The 23,209-nt window shown below is 40.9% G+C and overlaps 1 protein-coding gene across 7 annotated transcripts in view; it reads left to right on the top strand.

The window, feature by feature from the left end:
* PKP4 (plakophilin 4) overlaps positions 1 to 23,209 on the top strand; it is a 144,405-nt gene that overhangs the window by 43,174 nt on the left and 78,022 nt on the right. For 5 of the 7 annotated variants that reach the window (XM_087920166.1, XM_026697190.2, XM_087920167.1 and 2 more), the window contains exons 2-3: positions 4,804 to 4,934; positions 21,999 to 22,111. In XM_087920166.1, coding sequence (XP_087776292.1) covers positions 4,809 to 4,934; positions 21,999 to 22,111 — 239 coding nt within the window. In that variant the 5' untranslated portion in view covers positions 4,804 to 4,808. The remainder of the gene's footprint in view (positions 1 to 4,803; positions 4,935 to 21,998; positions 22,112 to 23,209) is intronic. The other 2 variants (XM_087920169.1, XM_087920168.1) reach the window with 1 other exon arrangement.

Below are 23,209 nucleotides of genomic sequence, written 5' to 3'. Positions count from 1 at the left end.
CTGATAGGTTCATAGGACTATCCTTGGTTGGACTTTCTGATTATTCCTGTTTACCACAATGCAAACAAAAAACTGCTTAAAATGAACAAGTACAAATCAGGAATTGGCTAAGAATGCCATTACTGCTTAACTTCTTTGCAAGATTGACTCTGGCCTGTTTCTAAGATAAACAGACTATTATTACAACAAATCATCTGTAAATGTAGCCACTGTTTGCATATGTTATATTTTTAAAAAAGAATCTCGAGCTTGAGTAAGTTGTGGGAAAAGTTAATGGAATACTATTATAATTGGGGTGAGGAGGACAGGAAAACAGAAGTTTTATTCCTGATTTTTGCCTACTTATGTAAAATAAAATTGAGGTTCCATATATGCTTATTTATAAGGAATATAAATACATAAGGAGTTAAAATATAAAATTATTTATAAGAAGTTTGATCCTGACCGACTCAAGGCTGATTCAGCCTTCCATCTTTTCAAGGTTGGTAAAATGAGGACCCAGATTGTTGGGAGCAATAAGCTGTCTCTAAACTGTTTAGAAAGGGCTATAAAGCACTATGAAGTGGAATATAAGTCCAAGTGCTATTGCTATAAGAGGATATTCTTTACAAAAACATACAAAGGTTTTTTGTATAGTAGGAAAGAAGTTGTTGCAAAAAGCACTTACTGTGTTGTTTGTGGTCAACTACTGAAATAAAAAGATTGTTGCACTATAGTTCTCTGCTTAGGCTTAGGCATAAGAAGCGTATGTCGAAACAATAAAAACTGACTTGAAATTTGGAAAAGGCAATCTTAGTGCATACAGCTGTTGGGATTTCAGAATGGCCTTAAGAATCTGTAGAACCTTAACATAAAGGGAGTAATTTTTTTTTTAATTACTGTATTTTTCAGTGTATAAGGCGCACTCCCCCCCAAAGCGGGTGGAAATGTCTGCGCGTCTTATACAGTGAATGTTGCTAAAGCCCCACCCATCCTCCGGCTCTCACCCTTCAGCCTCTGCCAACAATTTGCCTCCTTGCAGCAAACAGTTGTTGTTGGTTGGATTGGCGTCCTGACGATCAGCTGTTTCAGACTGTAGAGGTCACTATTGGCGCCTCCACATGCCCCATTTTTGGCCCATTCCAAGCCCAGCTGCCTGGAACGGGCCAAAAATAGGGCGTACAGAGGCTAAAAATGCGATGCAGAGGCTGAAAAGGGGCATGTAGAGGCCGCAATAGGCAATGGGCTGATCCTACCAATAATCAGCTGCTTGTGCTAATCAGGCTGTGCCGAAGCTGACCAGGCTGTTTGCTGTTTGTTGCAAGGAGGCAAATTGCTGGGAGGCAGAGGCAGATTTTTTTTTCTTGTTTTCCTCCCCAGAAGCTAAGCTAAATCTTATACTTTGGAGCATCTTATAGCCTGAAAAATACAGTATGTTTCTAGCTAGCCCATGTTTTACTACTAAATATTTTAAACTAGAAAAATTCTCAATATGCGCAAAGAGCTCGATCTTTGATGGAATTAATTTTTAATTTAAATTAATGAATGTTAAACAAAAGCCAAATCAAGAGCATGTAGGGTGCATATTGTTGTGATCTTTATAATGGCAATCATGGCAAATGTGAATAAGTTTCAAAGCAGCCACCTACCAGAAAGCAAGCTGTTCCCCTCATGGTCCCTAAGATGCTATAATAATCCCTTGGTTTTCATTTGTCTTTTTCTAGAAGAGGCATACTTCACAATAAAGCACCGGCTACTTAGATTTCTAGGTTTCTAAAAACTGTTTTTGTAGCCTGGGCAGTGCCATTCTTGACATCGTTGAAAATAATTATTTTAGGTTGGAGAGTTTTCTTTATGTTTTATGAAATATTTTTTAAATATTTTGTAGCCTGAGGAGTGCCAGAGAAAATACTCTCAGATAATTTATTTGCTCTTTCATACAATACTAGCCAACCCATGACCTATTGGGTCAGAAATTTAGAGATATTTCCTTACTTAAACAGAGAAACAAAATGACCAAATGAGCAAAAAAGCAGTGGGAATAGGAGCAACTTCCAGCTTCTTGCTGGTTCCTCCACTGACTTCCTTGTAGGAAGCTGGCAGGGAGAGCTGGAAATGAAAACCATGTGACAACAGCAGTACAGTAGAACTGAAGTGGACACATCTTTGCCAAATGTTAATCCCACACAAGTCATAGGTCCCAGATTTTGGACGTATTCTGTGAATTAGCCCATTTTTCATATGTTGATTCAAAATTGTTGCCTTCTGATGCGCTCTCCCACTCCTTTGAACGTTACAAACAGATATAAGAGTTTTAGTTGTATAAAGATAGATGTTGATTACCAGATGTTTTTTTACCATTCCTCTGCATTGGGGAAACAGGGGTTACTGAAGTTTCATATCAAATTTCCAGATAGTTAAATCTGGCTAATTGTAAGAATTTGAAATAGGAAAGCCCTTATTTTATTAATTCAACCAATAGATTTTACAAAATGAAATATTGTAATAATTAATCAGCTCTTCAGTTTCACTCTATAATAATTAGTGCTTTAAAATAAATCTCTGTCTCATTCAAGCATATACTTAAGTATCACATTTGTTTAAGGCAAACCAGCACCCCAACATTTACATCCTGAGTCTGGCAGGTGACATGGCAGTTGGAAGATAGGGGTGGTTTATTTTTGTTGCTCATTTTTTTGTCCTTCAGCCTTCACCACTGCTAACACTGAAGTCATAAAGGTTAGTCTTGGATGGAGCTGTTAATGAATTTATAAAAATAATACTGAATAAAAAATTGGTTGTTTTAGTATTTAACTGGAAATAAAACTTTTGTAAAGGGGAATTACAGCAGCAAACATCCAGTTTGAAGTAGATTTCACGTTCAAGATAATATCAGTTATTTCTGAAAATTGGATTTATTAGTTGTTTCAAATAATCATAACCTATTGGTTCTTCATGGTATTAACTTTTAAACTCAATCAAATTAGCTTGGGAACCCTTTGCTCTTTGAAAATATTACCTGTTAAAAGGTACATAGCTTAACTATCAGTTAAACTGATAGATTTATATAGCAAAAATACTGTGAATACAAATCATGTATCTTTTATGTAGATAGAAGCTCTGTAACTTTGATAAATTCAGAAAGGTCAGAAAAAGTACTTGACCTCTGCTGTATTTTTCCAATGAAATTATAATATAGGAGTTGTGAAATTTCGACAGTGTATAGCTTGCTATGTATGTTAAGGAGAGATAGTGAAAAGTATCTTGGAGGCATGTAAATCACTACTTGTTTCCAAAATTGGAAGCAGAAAATCTCTTGATACCAGTAGCTAGGAAACAAGCAGCTTGTATTTTGCTTATAGACTTCTGGTTGACCTAAGAAACTCCTTCAGGAAATTAAGATTTTTAAAGTAGAAATGGTTTATTTTAATGTCTCTTTGGGACAGAGATAAACTAATAGGATATTAGCTATGATTACAAGATTTGCATCTTGCGATTCACTTTCTAGCAGTTGAAAATTGATCAGCCAACCAAATCTGATAACTCAAGTCAAGTACAGATGTGTCATTCTAGTCTAAGGCAGCCATAGATATTTATGCCTTCCTGTTTCTAATTTATTGCTAATATAAATCTTAATAAATAGAAAAAAGCTGATGCATTTGCATGAAGAATATGTATAATGAAAGTTGTGACTTTTTGCTCTAAGGCAGAAAGGAACCAGTGTCCCGAAGGAATTATCTATGAAGATGATCTACCTGATCATGCATACAAAGGGATATAATGCCACTTGTTCAGATACAGATAGCCCTTGACTTATAACCAGCTAACAATCATTCAATTTTGCAATGGATTTGAAAAACACCTACTTACAACTATTGCAATCACCCCCTCTGTGGTCGCATGACCACATTTTGTGTACCTAGCAACCAGCTCACATTTATGACCAACTGCAATGTCCCATGGTCATTTGACTGATTTATTAGCGTTTTTGCTGATTTCTGGTGTTTTTTCTGGCAAAAAAAAGGGTGCTCGGAAAAATTGACTTGCTTAACAATCTTACAATGAACAATGATTCACTTTACAATCTTCATAAAAATGGTTGTAAAATCAAGTTTGGTCACATGATGCCTTACCTTATTGAAATTCAGGAGTCCATTCTGATCATAAGTCAAGGACTTCTTGAAGAAGAAGCAGGAAACACAATTGAATCATTATCAGTACCTGGGGTTATCAAAAGGTGAAAAGGTTGATGTTTTTAACATATAGGTATATCTAGGGAAAATTATTCCAATGATCATATAGTAACTATCCAGCAAAATTTACAGCAAACACTTTAATTCCTTAAATCTAGGGCTACAGACTACTGAAGATACTTTAATCATGTTTTAAAATAGAGATATACATAGATACACAATCTTGTAAGTAAAACAATTTTTTGTGGACAAGGGCTGCATTATATAAGTTGGTATAACTGGACAGAGTTTTTTTGGGGGGGGGGTTCCCTTGTTTTTTAAGATGTAACATATGCCTATTTTAGGAGATACATTACAGCTTTCATATGTTTTCCAATCAGAATAATAAGATACTATGCTATTACTTTTTTGTGGTCAAAATGAGACGAGCTGCACTCAAGGTTGCCTCCTCCCCCTTGTTTCCTAGCCATTATTACAGGGAGGGAAAAAATATGAAATTCTTACTGCTTAATTTCATATCATACTCATTTAGATTTGGGAAATACTACGTAATACTTTTAGCGCAGGAAAGGTAGCATGTCAATTGAATCCATAAACATCAGATATCAAACTAATTTTTTCCCCCCACCAGGCAATATGCCAGCTCCTGAACAGATCCCTTTGGAAGATGGGCTGCAACCGACCAACCAAGAATCTTCTGCAAATCCTGCCATGGAAACAGAGGCTACTGCCACTACTATTCTAGCTTCTGTAAAAGAACAGGTATTTAAAAATAATAATGGTTGTAGATAGATGTAACTAATAAGTAGATACATTAGGATTTCATATTCAGATAGTTTTGAGCTTTGTTGACATGCCACATATTTGGGATAAAATATTTGGTTAGTTTCACTGTTTTTTTATCTCATTTTCAAGTCTTATCAGGTCATCATCATATACTGTAGTGGATAATAACAAAACTATTCATTTAGCGTCCATTCAAAATTACAACCAAACTGAAAAAGCTGGCTTGCAACTGGTCCTTGCATTTAGGACGGTTGCAGCATCCCCATAGCCACATATCAAAATTCAGGCACATGGCAATACCAGCATGTGTTTACAATGGGTGTACCATCCTAGGATCCATGTGATCACAATTTACAAACTTCCCAGCCAGCTTCCAATAAGCAAAGTTAACAGGAAGCCAGATTTACTTAATGATTGTGTGATTCACTGAAGCGATTTGCTTAACAATTGTGGCAAAACTGGTTGGAAAGTTGGCTGTGACTCACTTAACAATGACCTTGCTTAGGAGCAGAAATTCTGGTCCCAGTTGTGGGTTGTAAGTTGAGGACTATTGTATATAGATTTATTTTAAGAACATCAAGTATATTTGTAGATTTTAGTGTTTCTGCCAGCATCATATTTGATTTACAGTACTATTTGAGGTATTGGTTAACAGTATTAAAATGAATTGATACATTTGTCTATGAAGGAATAGGAATCCTATAAAAACATCTTTAGAGTTAGAAGGGGAGCCTATTTTAGAATAAATTCAGTTGGATACAATTGATATATTGTAATTTTTAGGGGAGAAAATATAAAGTTGGAATTCATCCCATCTCTTGGAGAACTAAAAAAAGTAATGTGTTTTGAAATCAAGGAAGCTACATAGTATTCATTAAAAAGAGATCCATGCTTCTTGTTCTTTTTTCTTAGCCCCTTGACTTCAGGGTACCTATTGTTGTTTTTCCCATTTTATTTGTTCTCACCTAATCTGCCTATATGATGGTTGTTGCTACATTTTCAAAATGTATCACCAATTTCCTTTCAGTTGCAAAAGAGTCGTAGCTTCTCAGAAGAGAAATAGCAGTGCTCCTTATCTGCTTGACTTAAAATGATTTCTGGGTTCAAAAGATTAATTGAGCAAGTTGCACTACGGCCCATACTGTCCATTTCTGGAAGCTTACAAGAAGTGCAAATGTTTCCTAAAATGGGATGGATAGATCAAACATAATTAGAAATTAGAAAGTCTTCTAGCATACCAAGTTATTTTATTCCTACATGAGAATTTTTGTCTGAATTTTCACAACTTCAGAAAACTATGGGTACAACAAGCCTTTTCATATTCTGACATGCCCTAAGTATCCAATAAAACATCAACCTAGATATGATTAGATATATAGTTCATTCTGTTCTAAATAGACTAATAATTTATAATTCGTATTTCTCTCAGAAAAACATTCCCCCATCTCTCCACCCAGCTTATAATTTATTTTGGTTCAATTTATTTAGAAATTCTCCACTGAAATGGGTCACATTCTTGTATGCAACAGAATAACTTTTTTAATCAATCCATTTTTATTACGGTCACAGGCCAGCATTAGAATTACTTTATTTCTTATTAACATGCCATTTGATCCTAGCCAAAAAAATCCAAGAGAGTAATTTGGAATCTTGTTTATTGAGTGTTATATATAAATGTCGTCAGATTAATAGAGGTGCTTTGTATTCTGAACTATGAGAATGATTTTAAAGGTTTCCCCGTTCTCGTGACTATTAAGCAAGGCTATCTTATTTGCAAGTAATTATCCCAAACTACAGGCTTATGAATGAAAGAAATGGCATAAAACATGAAGAGGTCATTTTGTTTTGCTTGTATTTTAGTGTAAATAAAAGAATACTAAAGCACCTAGTAATCATGTAGAAAACATAATAGTTTAAACTCTGGAACATTATTTTCCCTTTGAATAAGTCAGTTTGAACAAGGCTAATGTATATGTTCCCATAAGTTATCACCTGGAGTAGGAGATAGTGGATGATGGTTGATGTGGTACCAAGTGACCCTTGCAGTGCTCAGTGCCTGGGGCATAGGGTGGAGAAAAATGAGAAAATCCCAGCTGTAAATACTGCTCTGTTCACTATAGCTGTTGGCTTCCAATCAAAAATTAAAAATTGCTACTAGCAGTCTCATTTTCTGAAAAGATTGTATCATTTTAGTAAGAAGTCAAAAGTACAATATAATATTTAATTAAATCTATTGCTGGCATTCCGCAGCTTATTGCATGTGGAAATTCATTTGCCCTTTCAAAAACATTTCAAATTTTAATTTGTCAAATACACATGGCATTATTGCAATTTTCTGAACTGGAAAAGTATCTAGTTATAAATGTAACAAAAGCTCCTGAGCACATCCTGAATCACATTAAAATGCAATTGGGAAATATTGGAGGGAAATGTAATACAATAATACATAGATATTTTAAAACTAAATAATAATAAATTTAGTCACCAACATCCATAAAATTAGGCTCATGATGCAAATGGAATCCTGCACAAGAACACTACTTCATTTTAACTTCGATAGTGAGGGTTGCCTTTTCCTTGGGTAGCAGCAGATATATGCCTTGCACTGATAGCAGATCTGCTCTGGACTCTAGAGCCTCCAACCCATGAATAACTGCCTCCTCCAAAATAGGTTGTATTAATTTCTCTCCAACCATCAAAAAGGTTAATATAATCTATAAGGTTGTGTGTTTGGAGCCAGTTTCCTGGGAAGTTGAAGTTCTGCCATGGGCACTAAGCTAGCTAGGTGAGCTTTTACTTGTCATATACACACCTCTAGGAAGAAAGAACTGCTGAGTCACTAAGGAAAAATGCACAATTGGACAATTTGATAATTTCCCTATAAATCATGCTCATTGAAATTATTGCTAAGATGTTCTTGTCAATATCCCTTTGGTTTCTCAGAGGCCATCAGGGTATTTTTATGGTAAATGCCGAATGGAAGAACATTCTCTGGCTTATCATATTCTCTTCATTATTTTTTTTTCATCAAAAATTATTTCAAAAGAATTTACACAAGCTCCTCAGATTGGCTCCAAGAGAAAAGGCAGATTCCTTTACCTAGGTAAATGATTGAAAGGAAAGGAGAGATGATCTTGATTTTCTAGCCTTCCTTCTCTTCTAGTCACATAAATAGGAGACCAAAAAAAGCCTACAACTACTTTGAGAAAAGAAAAGCAGCAGGCAGCTTGTCCTTTCTGGGAAAGTCTGAAACAGAACTTGAATGGAAGAAAATACCACTTCGACCTCCATAAATTTTACAGCTTCCCTCAGAATGGTTTTTTCCATCCTCCTCACTTTCTTCTCATTCCTGCTATTTATAGTGTGTGTTTATGTATGTCTGTGTGTTCATTCATTCCACTGAATATACTGTACATTGAAAAGAGGTGATTTGAATATATAAAAATAGAAGAATTTGATGCTTTCACTGACATGTCCTAACAATGAAAAAGGTGCAAAGGCATTTCACAAAGCTAATAAATCTGGAAAAAAAATACATACCAGAATGGCAAGATACACTTATGGTAAAAAAAAAAAAAACCCAAGATCAATCAGTTACCATGGTGTGGTGATTGTATATGTATCCTGAAATATAGATTTTCTCTCTGTTATATATGAGCTTAGATTGTACAGTTAAACTAAGGGACTAGGGATCTTATGGAAATACTTAATGGGAACACTGTGAAATTAATTTTAAAACTATTATTTAATGTTTTCTTTGGCAAATAAGTTTTAATTTGGTATACTGGGAAGTATAAGATGGATTTAAAGAAGAAGCAAGCATATTTTCTTTAGACCAGGTGTGCAATTATAGATTTAAAAGGTGTTTTTTCTGTTATTTTGAAAAGAATCGAATGTGTTACATAGTAATATGGCTTTTCTGAATATTTAGATTTCTGTTGATATTGCCATGTCACTTGTTGATAATGAAATACTCTTTTATATGGCAGGGAGCCCAGAGTTGAATGTTTTCTAATACAATTATTTACTTTTATTTACCTCAAACTATTGTTTACTCTTGCCTCTTGAACTTCCTTTTTAATTTGGATGACCCTTTTATTTTGCTGCAAAATAATGAAGGTTGCTATACCACAGCCATTTAAAACGGCTAGAAGTAGGTGAATAATTCCTTATACTCAGCTTTTCATCAAGGCGGTAGAGCAAGTACAGGTAGTCCTTGACTTACGACCACAATTGAGCCGAAAATTTCTGAGTTTGCCCCATTTTATGGCTTTTCTTGCCACAGTTGTTAAGTGAATCACTGTAGTTGTTAAATTAGTCAAACTGTTGTTAAGTGAATCTGGCTTCCCCACTTGTCAGAAGGTCACAAAAAGAGATCACATGACCTTCAGGACACTGCATCCATCATAAATATGAGTCAATTGCCAAGCGTCTGAATTTTGATCGCAGGGCCATGGGGATGCTGCAAATGTCGTAAGTCTGAAAAATGGTCATAAGTCAATTTTTCAGTGCCATTGTAACTTCGAACAGTCACTAAATGAACTGTTGTAAGTCAAGGACTACCTGTACATTATTCTAACATCTGTATCAAAGTGGGTTCTATTCTCTATGTGCTGCTGATAAATCAATGGGCAGCCGCTGTGAGCAGAGCCAGCGAGGCATGGAGATCAGCTGGGCCATGTGTCTGGGTGATCAAGCGAAGGAGCCCTGAGAGTAGCTGGGCGCGGCATGACTCTAGCCACCAGCCAAGGCGAGCGAGGCGAGATGGGGCGGGCGGCGTGGGTAGGGCCAGCCAGTGGTGGGATTTGCCAGTTTGTCAAACTGCGCAGAATCTTAACAACCGGTACGCCCAAAACAGTACGAACCATCAGCAGCCCACCTCTGCCCTTGGTGTAGATCAAAAAGAATGTTTGACAGAGATTGTTTTTACGTGTGAATGTCAACTGTGAAATTTCTAGTGTGTTTTCCCTTACCTCTTTCAATAATACTCCTTAGTTCATAGTTACTTTGAAGATTGATAAAATATTGCAACAACCAAGATTGTTGGGGGCAATATACTGGCTCTGTAAACCGCTTAGAGAGGGCTGTAGAGCCCTCTTTGACGTGGTATGTAAGTCTAAGTGCTATTATTATTACAATGTAATAAATTCATTACTGTATCAGTAGTTTCTGTGTTCACAAAAAAAAAATTATTTTTATAGCTGCCCTTCTCCACTGAGCCGAAGGGAGAGTCCAGGATGGGTAGTCTCTAGTCTCCTAGCTCTGCAGACCGAGTTGAAAAACTGAGGACACACCCCCTGGTAACGGTCCCCAGTTCTTCACTCGGTCTCAGCATGTGCAGACCACCCTTTAAGGGCTCTGAATAATTAGGATTGTAGAAGAATATTCACCCCCTGGATTCACCCCCCTTTTTTTCGCAGAGAGGCTTAGGTCAGGTTTGACAGCAAGCTGGCTTGCCAGTTTAGCACTTTCATTTTTTCGCCCCTTTTTTCCGGTTTGCATTTTTTTTTTGCTTATTATTTAATTTTTAAACTTTCCTTGCTGGTGGACTGTTTTTTTTTCCCTTTCTGGTTGGAATTTGGGTGGAGGTGACCCTGAGAGTCCGTGTGGGCCAGGCTGGGGGCGGGAGGCAACGTCTTATTTAACTCGCCTTCTCCCGATCCACTTTCCCTTAACTTGGGCTAGCCTCATCTGCCGCTAAACGCCCCTTTTTTTCAAGGCGGCAGCAGCGGCCATTTCTCACGTTTGGGGACAATCTTGCAGTTCGTCTCCAGGATTGTCCCTTGGCGGTTGGGTTGGCCATCAGGATTGAATCCTGAACCCCTATCCAGTCCCCAGAGCACCGTGGCAGCTGCGAGACGCTTGAGTCTGCCAGATAATTGCGGCACAGCCAGCGCCAGGCTCGCAAGCCTCTGACCTGTCAGGGCTTGCTGCAATTCAAAGAGTCAGCCGTTTTTACCTTTTTTTCTCTGACTCGGCTTTTGAATTACAGAGCTGGACTGAGCTCACCACTTTGGGTCACACAAGCCTCCTGAAGTGGTGGACAGCTACTGCGGCTGTAGCAGACAGCGTTAGACTAAATAATTTTTCTCTTTACTTCTTTTTCCCTTTCTCTCCCCCTGTCAAGTGACAGTTAATTTTGGCGGGCTCAAAATGGTCACCAGGGAAGCTGATCAAGAACTGTCAGTTCCTTAGCAGGGTAGAGAGAAGGCTGTAAAGGGATCTCCCAAGCCCAAGTCTGCTGGACTGGGGGCAGCAGCTAGGATTAGAGCCAGGGCTCTAGCCCCTAAAAGACCCTCTAGGGATGAGGATAGGCAGGCTGGGTGCAGAAAACCATAGATAAACAGTTTGACAAGGCAGTGAGAGATTCCAGGAGGGCCACCTCTCCTCTGCCTCCACAAGATGACAGGCAAGCTAGACCAACTGGCAGATAAGCAGTATTTGACTGCCTGGTCTCCTGGTGGCTCAAGTACTCAGGATTTGCAGGGAAACCTCCAAATCAGGGCAGAGACCTCTCACAATTTTTCTGAGCCACCTCAGGGGATCCTGATTGCGGCATCTGCAAGCCAAGTCTCCAGCAGAGCCAGACCTGTGCCTGCAGCCACCTTTACACCTACAGCAGCTGGCTTATGGCCTGAGGACACCCAGATGCAAGAAATGCCATCCTTCATGAGAGCCTGGATCTCCCAAACAATAAGACAAGAATTGCAGGCAGAGGTCAACCAGCTGCGCCAGCTGTCTTATTTGGACACTAACAGAGGCGTCCTTCAGGGGCAGGCTTCTGCAGAACAGCTGATCCACTTCAGAGAGTGCTCGGCCTCCCCTTCCGAAAGTAGCCAATTTTATGGCTCCGAGAGGAACCTCCTTCCAGAAAGGGATTTTTCGGATGAGGAGTTGGAGGTAGCAGCCCCCCCCCCTCCTTTAAGGGCCTTTTCCAGCTGGCTCTTTTCAAGACTCTGCTGGTTAAGGCTAAGAGCACAGCTCATCTTAAAAAGGACACGGTCACTCGGGACCTTCCCATAGAGGGAGAAGATCAAGAAGATTACCTGTTCACTGAGAAAGCATCTGTGGTGGACGCTGTACCTGTGTCCCAGATGTTTTTGAACCTGATAAAAAAGCAGTGGGAGTCCCCTGGGATGTACACTCACCCCAGTGGGTCTGAGTCTACCTTATTTAATGTGGACAAGGACCTTTTGGACATTATGGAAGTGCCAAAGGTAGATGGCCCAGTGGTGGCCCTAGTTCCTAATCTGTCATCCCACCTGATGTGGAGGACATTTTAAAGGCAGAGGATCAGAAGGAGGAGATGGCGCTCTGGAGAGCTCATCAAGCTGACTCCTGGGCCATCAGAGCATCAACGACTGCGTCTTTTTTTACTTGGGCCTCTTTGCGGTGGCTGAGGCAGTTACAGGGCAGAATCCCACCTGAGGATTTCAGGGTGCATCAGGACCAGAATAAGATTATAGCTGCAGCTCAATTGACTGCTGATGCCACCCTCATGTCAGCCAAATTTTCTTCCAGAGCCATGACCTCTTCCATAACAGCACATAGGCTCCTCTGGCTAAGAAATTGGCAGATGGACGCCAGAACCAAATGGAAGCTGGCCTCGGCTCCATCTAAGGGAGAGAGGCTTTTCGGGGAGGCCCTGGATCCTTTTTGGATGAAAACCAGGGACAAGCTAAAGATCCTGCCCTCCCAGGGGAGGCGCTTCGATTACAGGTCTCCTCCCTACTACAGGAAGCCCTCCTTTAAACAGAGGGAAGCTGGGCCAAGCTTTCCCCATCAAAGTAGGCCCTTCTTCCAAAGATCCTCATCTCTGGCCAATAGACAGGCCTTTGCCACCAGAGGGCGTCAGAGGCAAGTGGGCAGAAGGCCCTTTAGGGGCTCCAACAGACCCTTTAGGCGCAACAAGTGACGCCTGAGCCTCATCTCCCATAGGGGGCTGTCTGGGACTGTTCTGGCAGAGGTGGGAACAGACCACGATGGATGCTTGAATCCTGTCAACCTTTTGGTCGGGTCTCTCTCTGGAGTTTCTTTCCTCCCCCCCCCACCCCAAGAGTCTTTGTGTGCTGCCCTGTCTCCAGGGACTCCTCAAAGAGGGATCTCATGGAATCGGCGATCCACCATCTGCTGGTCATTCGGGCCATCCAGCCGGTTCCAGAAGAACAGGAGAGACAGGGTTTCTATTCAATGTTGTTTGTGATTCCAAAGGCCTCAGGGGTGTGGCAAGCAATCCTCAACCTGAAAGGGCTCAACAGACATCTAATCTACTGAAGGTTCAAGATGCACTCCCTCCACTCCATCCTAGAGGGATTGCGGGAGGGAGATTTTTTGGCCTTGATGGAGGCCTGCCTCCATGTGCCCATACTCCCCAACCACCATCAGTTCCTGAGGTTTTGCTATGGCGGCCGCCATTTTCAATACAGGGCTCTCCCCTTCGGCCTGTCATCAGCCCCATGGACTTTTACCAAGCTCCTGGGAGCTGTAGCGGCACACCTCAGAGCCTTACCAATAAGGATCCAATGCTATTTGGACGACATCCTGATAGCATCCTCTTCCAGACCCCAGGTGGAGGAGGATCTGATGTCGACAATCAGGATTCTTTGAGAGCACGGGTTCTCAATAAACTTGGATAAATGTCACCTCGTTCCATCGACTTGGCTCTTGCATTTGGGGGCTATCATAGACACCTTGGCCAGCTAGGGTTTTTTTTCACAGGAGCATCGAGACAGTATCAGGGAAGTCATGTCGCTGATTCTGTCTTCCAGAGAGGCGCCTATCATCTTGCTTTCTCAACTTCTCAGCAAGATAGTGTGCATTGGGATTGTCCCATGGGCCCGCTTCCATTCCCGAACCCTCCAGTGGTTCCTGCTCCCTTACCAGAGGGAGTGCAGGGGCGACTCACCAAGGAGGGTTTGCGTCCCCTTGCCAGTTCTTCGTTCTCTCCGTTGGTGGCAGTCCAAAGCCATGGATCAGGGATGCTTCTACAGGGAGCCCCAGAGGATTACCATCGCCACCGATGCCAGTCTGTATGGTTGGGGGACCCACTTGGGAGTACAGGTCACCCAGGGGAGGTGGTCACGAGAGGAGCTCACCCACAACATAAATTGGCTAGAGCTCAGGGCTTCCCGCTTAGCACTCAAGGATCTAAGGCAAGAGATGGTGGGGAGACATGTTCATCTCCTCATGGACAATGTGGCTACCAAGATCCACATAAACCGGCAGGGTGGCACTCGCTCCAGATCTCTAATGCAGGAAGCAACTCAATTATGCAGGTGGGTGGAGAGACACCTGTTTTCCCTATGAGCAGAACACATCTCAGGAGTGTCCAACGTGCAGGCAGACTGGTTGAGCAGGGCCATGGTCGACCAGTCAGAATGGCGACTGCATCCCAGTCTGTTCCAGGAGATGACAGAACGCTTCGGCCACCCGATTCTGGATTTCTTTGCATCACCAGAGAACACACAGCTCCCGAGGTTCTTTGCTCGATTCCCTGCACGGGGAGCAGAAGGGGCAACGCTCTCCGGTGCAGGTGGCCCCAAGGACTATTGTATGCCTTCCCCCCATTCCCCTGATTCTGGGGGCAATCAGGAAGGTACTGATCGAGAGGGTGGAAGTTCTGTTGGTAGCCTCTTACTGGCCCAGTCGTCCTTGGTTCGCCGACCAGGTGGGCCTGTCAGTCGCCAGACCCTGAAGAATCCCCCTGCACAAGATCTCTCTCAGCCAGGGTCCGATCGAGCACCCAGATCCAGCCTGGTTTCGGTTGACCATCTGGCACTTGAGCGGGGAATCCTGAAGTGGGATAAGTTTTCCACAAGAGTCATTCAGACCATCCAAGCAGCCAGAAGACCTTCCAGGACCAGGATATATAACGCAACATGGAAGATTTTCTGCAGTTGGTGCACTTCTCACCAATTGGAACCCACTGTTGTTTCTATTGCAAAGGTGTTAGAGTTCCTGCAGGACGGGTTGGATAGAGGTCTCGTCCCCAATACTTTGAAGAGACAGGTGGCTGCCTTGGCCTTGGTGATTTCGGTCAAGGACTCTACTCTGGCCCAACACCCTAGGGTGAAAGCCTTTCTTAGAGGAGCCACGAATTTGAAGCCACCAGTGGTCCACCACTACCCCATCTGGGATTTGTCTAAGGTCCTGCCGGCACTGACTTCTCCCCCATTTGAACCCTTGTGTAAAATCAGCCTTTGCTTACTCACATGCAAGGTGTCATTCTTGGTGGCCATTACCTCGGCCAGGTGTATCTCGGAGTTGGCGGCCTTATCCATCAGAAAGGATCTGTGCGTATTCCATGCAGACAGGGTGGTTCTGCGGTTGGACCCTACCTTTTTGCCCAAGGTGAACTCCTTATTCCATCGTTCACAGGAATTGATTTTGCCTAACTTCTGTCCAGAGCCTACCCATGCACTGGAGAGAAAGTGGCACACCTTAGACGTTAGGGGGGCCCTCCGTATTTACATTAATAGAACCTCTTCCCTTAGGATGAGCTCTGTTCGTTTCCTTTCAGCCATCAACTTTGGGTCGCAGGGTGACATCTTCCACAGTAGGTTGCTGGCTCAGACCCTGCATTGCAAAGGGCTATGAGTTACAGAGCCTTCCGGTACCCAGGAGAATCACTGCACACTCAACCAGAAGTGCAGCAACCACCGCAGCCTGGGCAACGCAGGCATCGATTCTGGACATTTGTAGAGCTACGACCTGGTCATCAGTGAGACATTACAAAATTGACTCCTTTGTCTCAGCAGAGGCGGCCTTTGGCAGACGAGTCCTGCAGGGTGTTCATGTAGAAGTGGGGACTTCCGACCAATCCAGTTCCCACCCATAGGACTGCCATCAACCGGCTTTGGTATGTCCCATTCTGGACTCTCCCTTCAGTTCAGTGGAGAAGGTGCGTTGGTCCTACCCGAACGCTTCTCCTCGGGGAGCCGAAGGGAGAGTCCAGTCCCACCCTGTATTCTGTCAGGTCGGAGTAGGGAGGAAATGTCCCTTTTTTTCACGGTGTCAAGTAAGGCATCAGTTTGAGGACGAGGAGCAGCTGAATTTGCTTCAATGTCATTCAGAACTGGGGACCGTTACCAGGGGGTGTGTCTTCAGTTTTTCAACTCAGTCTGCAGAGCTAGGAGACCAGAAACTACCCATTCTGGACTCTCCCTTTGGCTCCCCGAGAAGAAGCGTTCAAGTAGGAGCAACACCCCATCTCAGTAAGTGGTGCTAGGCAACGCACATTATAAAATAACAAATAATTAAAACAATACAGAAAGATGTTTATTTTCTTTCTGAAAACTTTCATAAGAGATATTTGTACTCAAAAGTGGAGGATCAAACCTTCAAACACAACAGCTGTTGATACATCACATTTATATTCACAACCATCCTTTCTAAGGGTCATCTGCAAAAGTTTTGTAAATAAGCTTACAAAGCCTATTTTGATTTTTTTTTTAAAAAGATAGATTTATCACTTTTCTTATAAATGGACACTGTGATTGAGAGACTGAAAGAAAATCCTTAGGTCATTGTTAGATAGAGGGAAAGCTATGAATGTGTAAAGAAACCAGTACAGGCATCCAGGAATAAAAGCCTTTAATAATTGAGCTAGAATTAAACCACCTCCTTTGTTTATTATTTTAATTGCAAGAAAAAATGAGAGCTATCAGAGGTAATATAAGGACAATCTAGGTTGCAGTAATGACTTGGATTAAGAGGGATTGATTATTTGGGGTATCAGTGTTTAAAGTTCATTTGATCTATCTGCCATAGAATTAAGAGGTAAGCTACAAAAATGTCTGTCCTTAATTGTTTGGACTTTGTTCTTTTTATTTTTTATTATTGTTTGTTTTTTTATTCAAGGTGAATATTTGGCCTTTATTATATGTGCCTAGGAGGAAAGTGCTTTAGCAGAGGCTTTTTTAAATTTTCCAATACTAATCTGAGTACCATTCTGAATACAAGCAACATTTGTTATTATGTATGAATTCACCTTATTTCATTGCCAAGAGACAGGAAACAGTGGATGTTCTTCCATTGTTTTTGTTTAATTTGCTAATCTGAAATCATTTATGACTAAATAACCTGATAGAAAATAGCTTTGTTGTTCTTAAGTATAAATTCCAAAGATGAAATGTTTTTCTTTTGATGTCATACAGTATAATTTCCCTTGCTCCCCATGCATCAACAAATGGAGTTAGAGTGAATTGCAATATTGAGTACATTCAGGTATTTTTTAATCTAGTGCCAACGCTATGAAGTACATTATTGTTGAATATCTGCAATATATGAATTCTTGCTGCTATCCTGCCATTTTCTTTTCTTACAGCATTCAGAAAATTTTTTAAAGCAAAAGTAATAATACAAGTGAATGTTCCAGAAAGTTTATGGTAAAACCAACCATACAAAAGAAAATGCTTGTTTCAGAGCTGTTACAAGATATAGAGAAAAAGATTGTCATATTTTAATAGATTAATATTCCTTTTGGGTAGTACTCAACATTTCTCAATAGTTCATGAAAGGGAGCAAAATAACAAAATTTTGTCGTCTGTCATGAAGGTTTATAAATATGAATGAAATGAATCAGTACATGCTGTCAAAATACTTTCCATTTCATCTAAGCAGACATTATTTATTACAGGTGTTTTTATGCCCCTTAGCTGAATATAAGCAGATTGCAAAGTTATAACAGCGCATGTAACATATAGCATAATAAAAATAATACCAGTATCTGTGAGCCACTATTTACTTGTTTGTTAAATGTACACTGCTCAAAAAATAAAGGGAACACTTAAACAGCACAATGTAACTCCAAGTCAATCACACTTCTGTGAAATCAAACTGTCCACTTGGGTAGCAACACTGATCGACAATCAATTTCACATGCTGTTGTGCAAATGGAATAGACAACAGGTGGAAAGCATAGGCAGTTAGCAAGACATCCCCAATAAAGGAGTGGTTCTGCAGGTGGTGACCACAGACCACTTCTCAGTTCCTATGCTTTCTGGCTGATGGTTTGGTCACTTTTGAATGGTGGCGGTGCTTTCACTCTAGTGGTAGCATGAGACAGAGTCTACAACCCACACAAGTGGCTCAGGTAGTGCAGGTCATCCAGGCTGGCACATCAATGTGAGCTGTGGCAAAAAGGTTTGCTGTGTCTGTCAGTGTAGTATCCAGAGCATGGAGGCGTTACCAGGAGATAGGCCAGTACATCAGGAGATGTGGAGGAGGCTGTAGGAGGGCAACAACCCAGCATCAAGACCGCTACCTCCGCCTTTGTGCAAGGAGGGACAGGAGGAGCACTGCCAGAGCCCTGCAAAATGACCTCCAGTGGGCCACAAATGTGCATGTGGTTGCTCAAACCATCAGAAACAGACTCCATGAGGGTGGTATGAGGGCCCGATGTCCACAGGTGGGGGTTGTGCTTACAGCCCAACACCGTACAGGGTGTTTGGCATTTGTCAGAGAACACCAAGATTGGCAAATTCACCACTGGCGCCCTGTGCTCTTCACAGATGAAAGCAGGTTCACACTGAGCACATGTGACAGACGTGACAGGGTCTGGAGACGCCGTGGAGAATGTTCCGCTACCTGCAACATCTTCCAGCATGACCGGTTTGGCAGTGGGTCAGTAATGGTGTGGGGTGGCATTTCTTTAGGGGGGCGCGCAGCTCTCCATGTGCTCACCGGAGGTAGCCTGACTGCCATTAGGTACTGAGATGAGATGCTCAGATCCCTTGTGAGACCATATGCTGGTGCGGTTGGCCCTGGGTTCCTCCTAATGCAAGACAATGCTAGACCTCATGTGGCTGGAGTGTGTCAGCAGTTCCTGCAAGATGGAGGCATTGATGCTATGAACTGGCCCGCCCGTTCCCCAGACCTGAATCCAATTGAGCACATCTGGGACATCATGTCTCGCTCCATCCACCAACGTCACGTTGCACCATAGACTGTCCAGGAGTTGGAGGGTGCTTTAGTCCAGGTGTGGGAGGAGATCCCTCAGGAGACCATCTGCCACCTCATCAGGAGCATGCCCAGGCGTTGTAGGGAGGTCATACAGGCACATGGAGGCCACACACACTACTGAGCCTCATTTTGACTTGTTTTAAGGACATTCCATCAAAGTTGGATCATCCTGTAGTGTTTTTTTCCACTTTAATTTTGAGTGTAACTCCAAATCCAGACCTCCATAAGTTGCTAAATTTGATTTCTATTGATAATTTTTGTGCAATTTTGTTGTCAGCACATTCAACTATGTAATGAACAAAATATTTAATAAGAATATTTCATTCATTCAGATCTAGGATGTCTTATTTTTGTGTTCCCTTTATTTTTTTTGAGCAGTGTATTTGCTTCCTGTCTCACCATGGGGCTAGTCTAAGGCAGATTACAACAGTAAAAGAAATGAAAAGAAGTATAACAGTAGCAAAATAGTGAAACAATAAAATAAACAATGAAATATTGAATATACAGTAATATGTGCGAGAGAGGTCTGTCATAACTTTGAAGTGTTGTTGAGTAATTGCTCATTGACCAACCACTCATTAAGTGAGGACTACCTGTAATAACTTGCTTATCATCCTGATTATGGAATTCCTCCCAAAACAGATGATATGCAGTGGGTACTAAAAATACGTGCATATCATCATACTTCTAATGCTATTTAGTGATTTGTTGTACAGGTAGTCCTTGATCTACAGCAGTTGGGATCGGGACTTTTGTTGCTAAGCAGTGTAGTTATATGAGTTGTGTCTGATTTTACAACCTTTTTACAAAGTCATTAAGTCAATCACATGGCTGTTAAGTGAATCCAGCTTCCTCCATTTTTGCTTAGTGGGAGCCATGTGGGAAGGTCACAAAAGGTGTTCATATGACCTCGGGATATAGCAACCATCATAAATACATTCTGGTTGTCAAGCACTCAAATTGTGATTATTTGACCATGGTGCCACTGTAATGACCATAAATATAAGGACAGATCATAAGTCTCTTTTTTCAGTGCCATCATGACTTTGAATGCTTGCTAGATAAATGGCTATAAGTTGAAGACTATCTGTTGTGCCTCCGAGGTTTGAACCAGGTCAGTCAGCAGATGTAGGCTCAAGTGATGAAGAAGATCTGGCATTGAGATTCAAGCCTGCATTACTGAGCGACGTTGAGAGGAGTCTGGGGGAGGAGGAGGAGGAGTTGAATCTGAGAGATGAGCCTGATTTATTAGAAGTTTCAGAGGCGTCTTCCTCTTCTGGAACTCGCTTCCTGATTGCACCTCAGGTGTTAACTGTTAATCAGGAAAGTGTGCCAGAGGCTTCAAGCGATGATGAAACTGCCGGATGCTGGCTTGATGCTAGGACTAGGAGAAGATTGAGACGTCAATCTCAATTAGAAAAGAGACGTCCAGCCAAGGATTAATTAAAGAGACCGACACGCCCCTTCAGGGGATATATAAGGAGCGTGTTAACGCCTCTCCCCCTCTTGAAGCAAAGTGTATTTTTGGTGCGAAATGGCTGTGGCATTGTGATTTATGGACAGTTCAGACTTGCCAGACGGATTCCAGGAAGACTGCCAAGGACTGTGAAAACAAAAGCAGTTAACTCTTTTGGGTCTGGTTTTGTTTGCTTGAATATTTGAACTTTGGATTCTCACCTGTGGATACAGGTGAGACAGAACACTATCTGACCTGTAATGTTGGATAATGTTAGTTACTGAGAGGCAGTTTGGTATAGTGGTTAAGGTGCTGGGCTAGAAATCAGGAGACTATGAGTTCTAGTCATGCCTTAGGTATGAAAACCAGCTGGGTGACTTTGAATCTATTACTCTCTTTCAGCCAAGTAACCTCACAGAGTTGTCATTGTGGGCAAAATAGGTGGAGGAGGAAAATTATGTATGTTTGCAGTCTTGAGTTATTTATAAAGTAATAAAGGTGGGAGAAAATCTAATAAATGAATAAATATTATATATTATATGTTTTAAATAAATATTAAATCCAATCCTTATGCTTTGGTGAAGCAAAGTAGGTTTGTAGTTGAGACAATGTTATACCTTTTCAAGTTGTTTCAATTGGCATTTTTACAGTCATCTGAGGATAAGAGACCTTTTTCGATCTCTGGTTAGAAAGGGACAGGTGAATGCACAGGCAATAGCTTTAATTACAGACCTGATTAATTGATGAAAACTTGAGATGAATCAGCCAAAAATCTGGACCCATTTGCTTAAGTTTAGGAAAAGGTTTTCTGAGGTGTTCCTTATATGTACCAGGAAGTAAGTTTTAACATCCTCTGTTGTTTCCTGCCTTAAACCAGAGTGGAGCCAAATGGTAGTACAGGTAGTCCTCGACTTACATTCACAATTGACCCCAGCATTTCTGTTGTTAAGTGACACATTTGTCAAGTGAGTTTTGAATCACTTCACAGTAACCCAGTGGTCAAGTGAACCTGGCTTCCCCAGGTTCTTTGCTTGTCAAAAGGTCGCAAAAAGTGATCACATGATCTTGGGACGCAGCAACAATCATAAATATGTTGCCAAGCACCTGAATGTTGATCACCTGACCATGGGGATGCTGCAAAGGTCGTAATTGTGAAAAACAGAAGTCACTTTTTTCAGTGCCATTGTAACTTGGGTCACTAAATGAACTGTTGTAAGTCAAGGATTACCTGTATAAGCATTGCTTATCATTTAAGGCAATTACTGAATTTATTGTACATTCTGTAACCAAAAGCTTAGAGGGAGAAACTTTTATAATAGGAAATATTAATTATAATAAACTCATTTCAAGTGGTAAAGTAATGTGTATGTGTATCCAGGCCATTGGACCAAGAATAGGTGTGGCATGATCCCTATCACCTGGTATTTTTCAGGAGCTGGGAATCTCCAGGCTTCAACTTTTGAGCAATGAAAGTCAGTTCTTACCAATGGGTCCCTAACTTTCATTTTTAGTTGAAAGACAAGTTAGTGCTTAATGTAGAATAGATATTTTCAGTAGAATCTTCTTTTCATATGTGTGAACCAAAATATAACCAATATATTTTAAATTGTTTTTAATTACAGGAACTCCAGTTTCAAAGACTCACCAGAGAACTTGAAGTGGAAAGGCAAATTGTTGCCAGTCAGTTAGAAAGATGCCGGCTTGGAGCAGAATCGCCAAGCATTGCAAGCACAAGGTATCCATCCATATTTAATTTTCAAATTGTCAGCTACTTCTTTCGAAGAAACCTTTATTTTATCACAGCATGGATTATGAAAATCTCTCAGTCTATAAATACCACATTCAGCATTATTTCATGGCCATTTTCTTGCCAGCTACCTGGGAATCGTGGATTTAGCTCTCTAGTTAGGGAAGGCAGGTGACAGATTGGAATTGTCACTGGCAGTTCTCTCAGTGATTTGCAGTAGATCACTAACTACAGCTCTCCTTGCTCTAAATGAAAGCACAGTAGTTGAAGAGAAAGGCATGAACTTTGTTCATTTTGTATAGCTATATTTTGAGAATCATTCTGCTATAGAAAACAGATTTACTGTATAGGATGGGCAGGTATTCTGAAGCTCCCTTATTAATTCTAGAAGTATCTCCACCCACAACTATTTTGCACCTCTGGTTTGTGATCTTTGGATCTGTAGAGAACATACATACTACAATGCACATGATTGATACTGAACATCTCAAGTCTGTCTCTTTCTGCTCTTAAGATGTTTTTAGTATTTTAGTATTTATTTGATTTGTCAATCACTTACACGATACAGGTATAAGAATAAATATAGTTTTGAATACATGAGATAGATACTTATAAGAAAAATAAAAAAACAATAGGACAGGGACGGTAGGCACGATTGGTGCGCTTATGCATGTATGTTGTTGCTATTTGATTCATTCAAGGATTCAACAAAGAAATTTGGTGGCCCCACTTGATAATTCACTAAATTACATCAGTGTAGTCTTGCTAAATAATAACAAATATTATCTTCATTATTAAATTAATTTCTGCACTATTAAATTAACTTTTGACTTGAAACATGGATACAACTAATAACATTTATCTCTGTGCCACTATTCTAGCAGTATACAGTATATAACAAATTTAGAATTTCAGTTCCAGATGCTTCTCATTTCTGTTAGAAATGTGTTAAAAAGAATGAGTTTGCTTCTCAAGCTCAACAATTGTTTTGGCTGTGTGCATATGAAAGAGTTGGAAACTAATGCACTGATACAAGCATATTCTGTCTTGCAGACTTTAGAACTATCTTACAGCTCAGTATTGATA

This window comes from Pseudonaja textilis, chromosome 1 (assembly GCF_049901715.1).
Source record: "Pseudonaja textilis isolate UNSWEBS1 chromosome 1, rPseTex1.2, whole genome shotgun sequence".
Taxonomy (NCBI): domain Eukaryota; kingdom Metazoa; phylum Chordata; class Lepidosauria; order Squamata; family Elapidae; genus Pseudonaja; species Pseudonaja textilis.
This window is presented reverse-complemented; position numbering and strand designations above follow the sequence as displayed.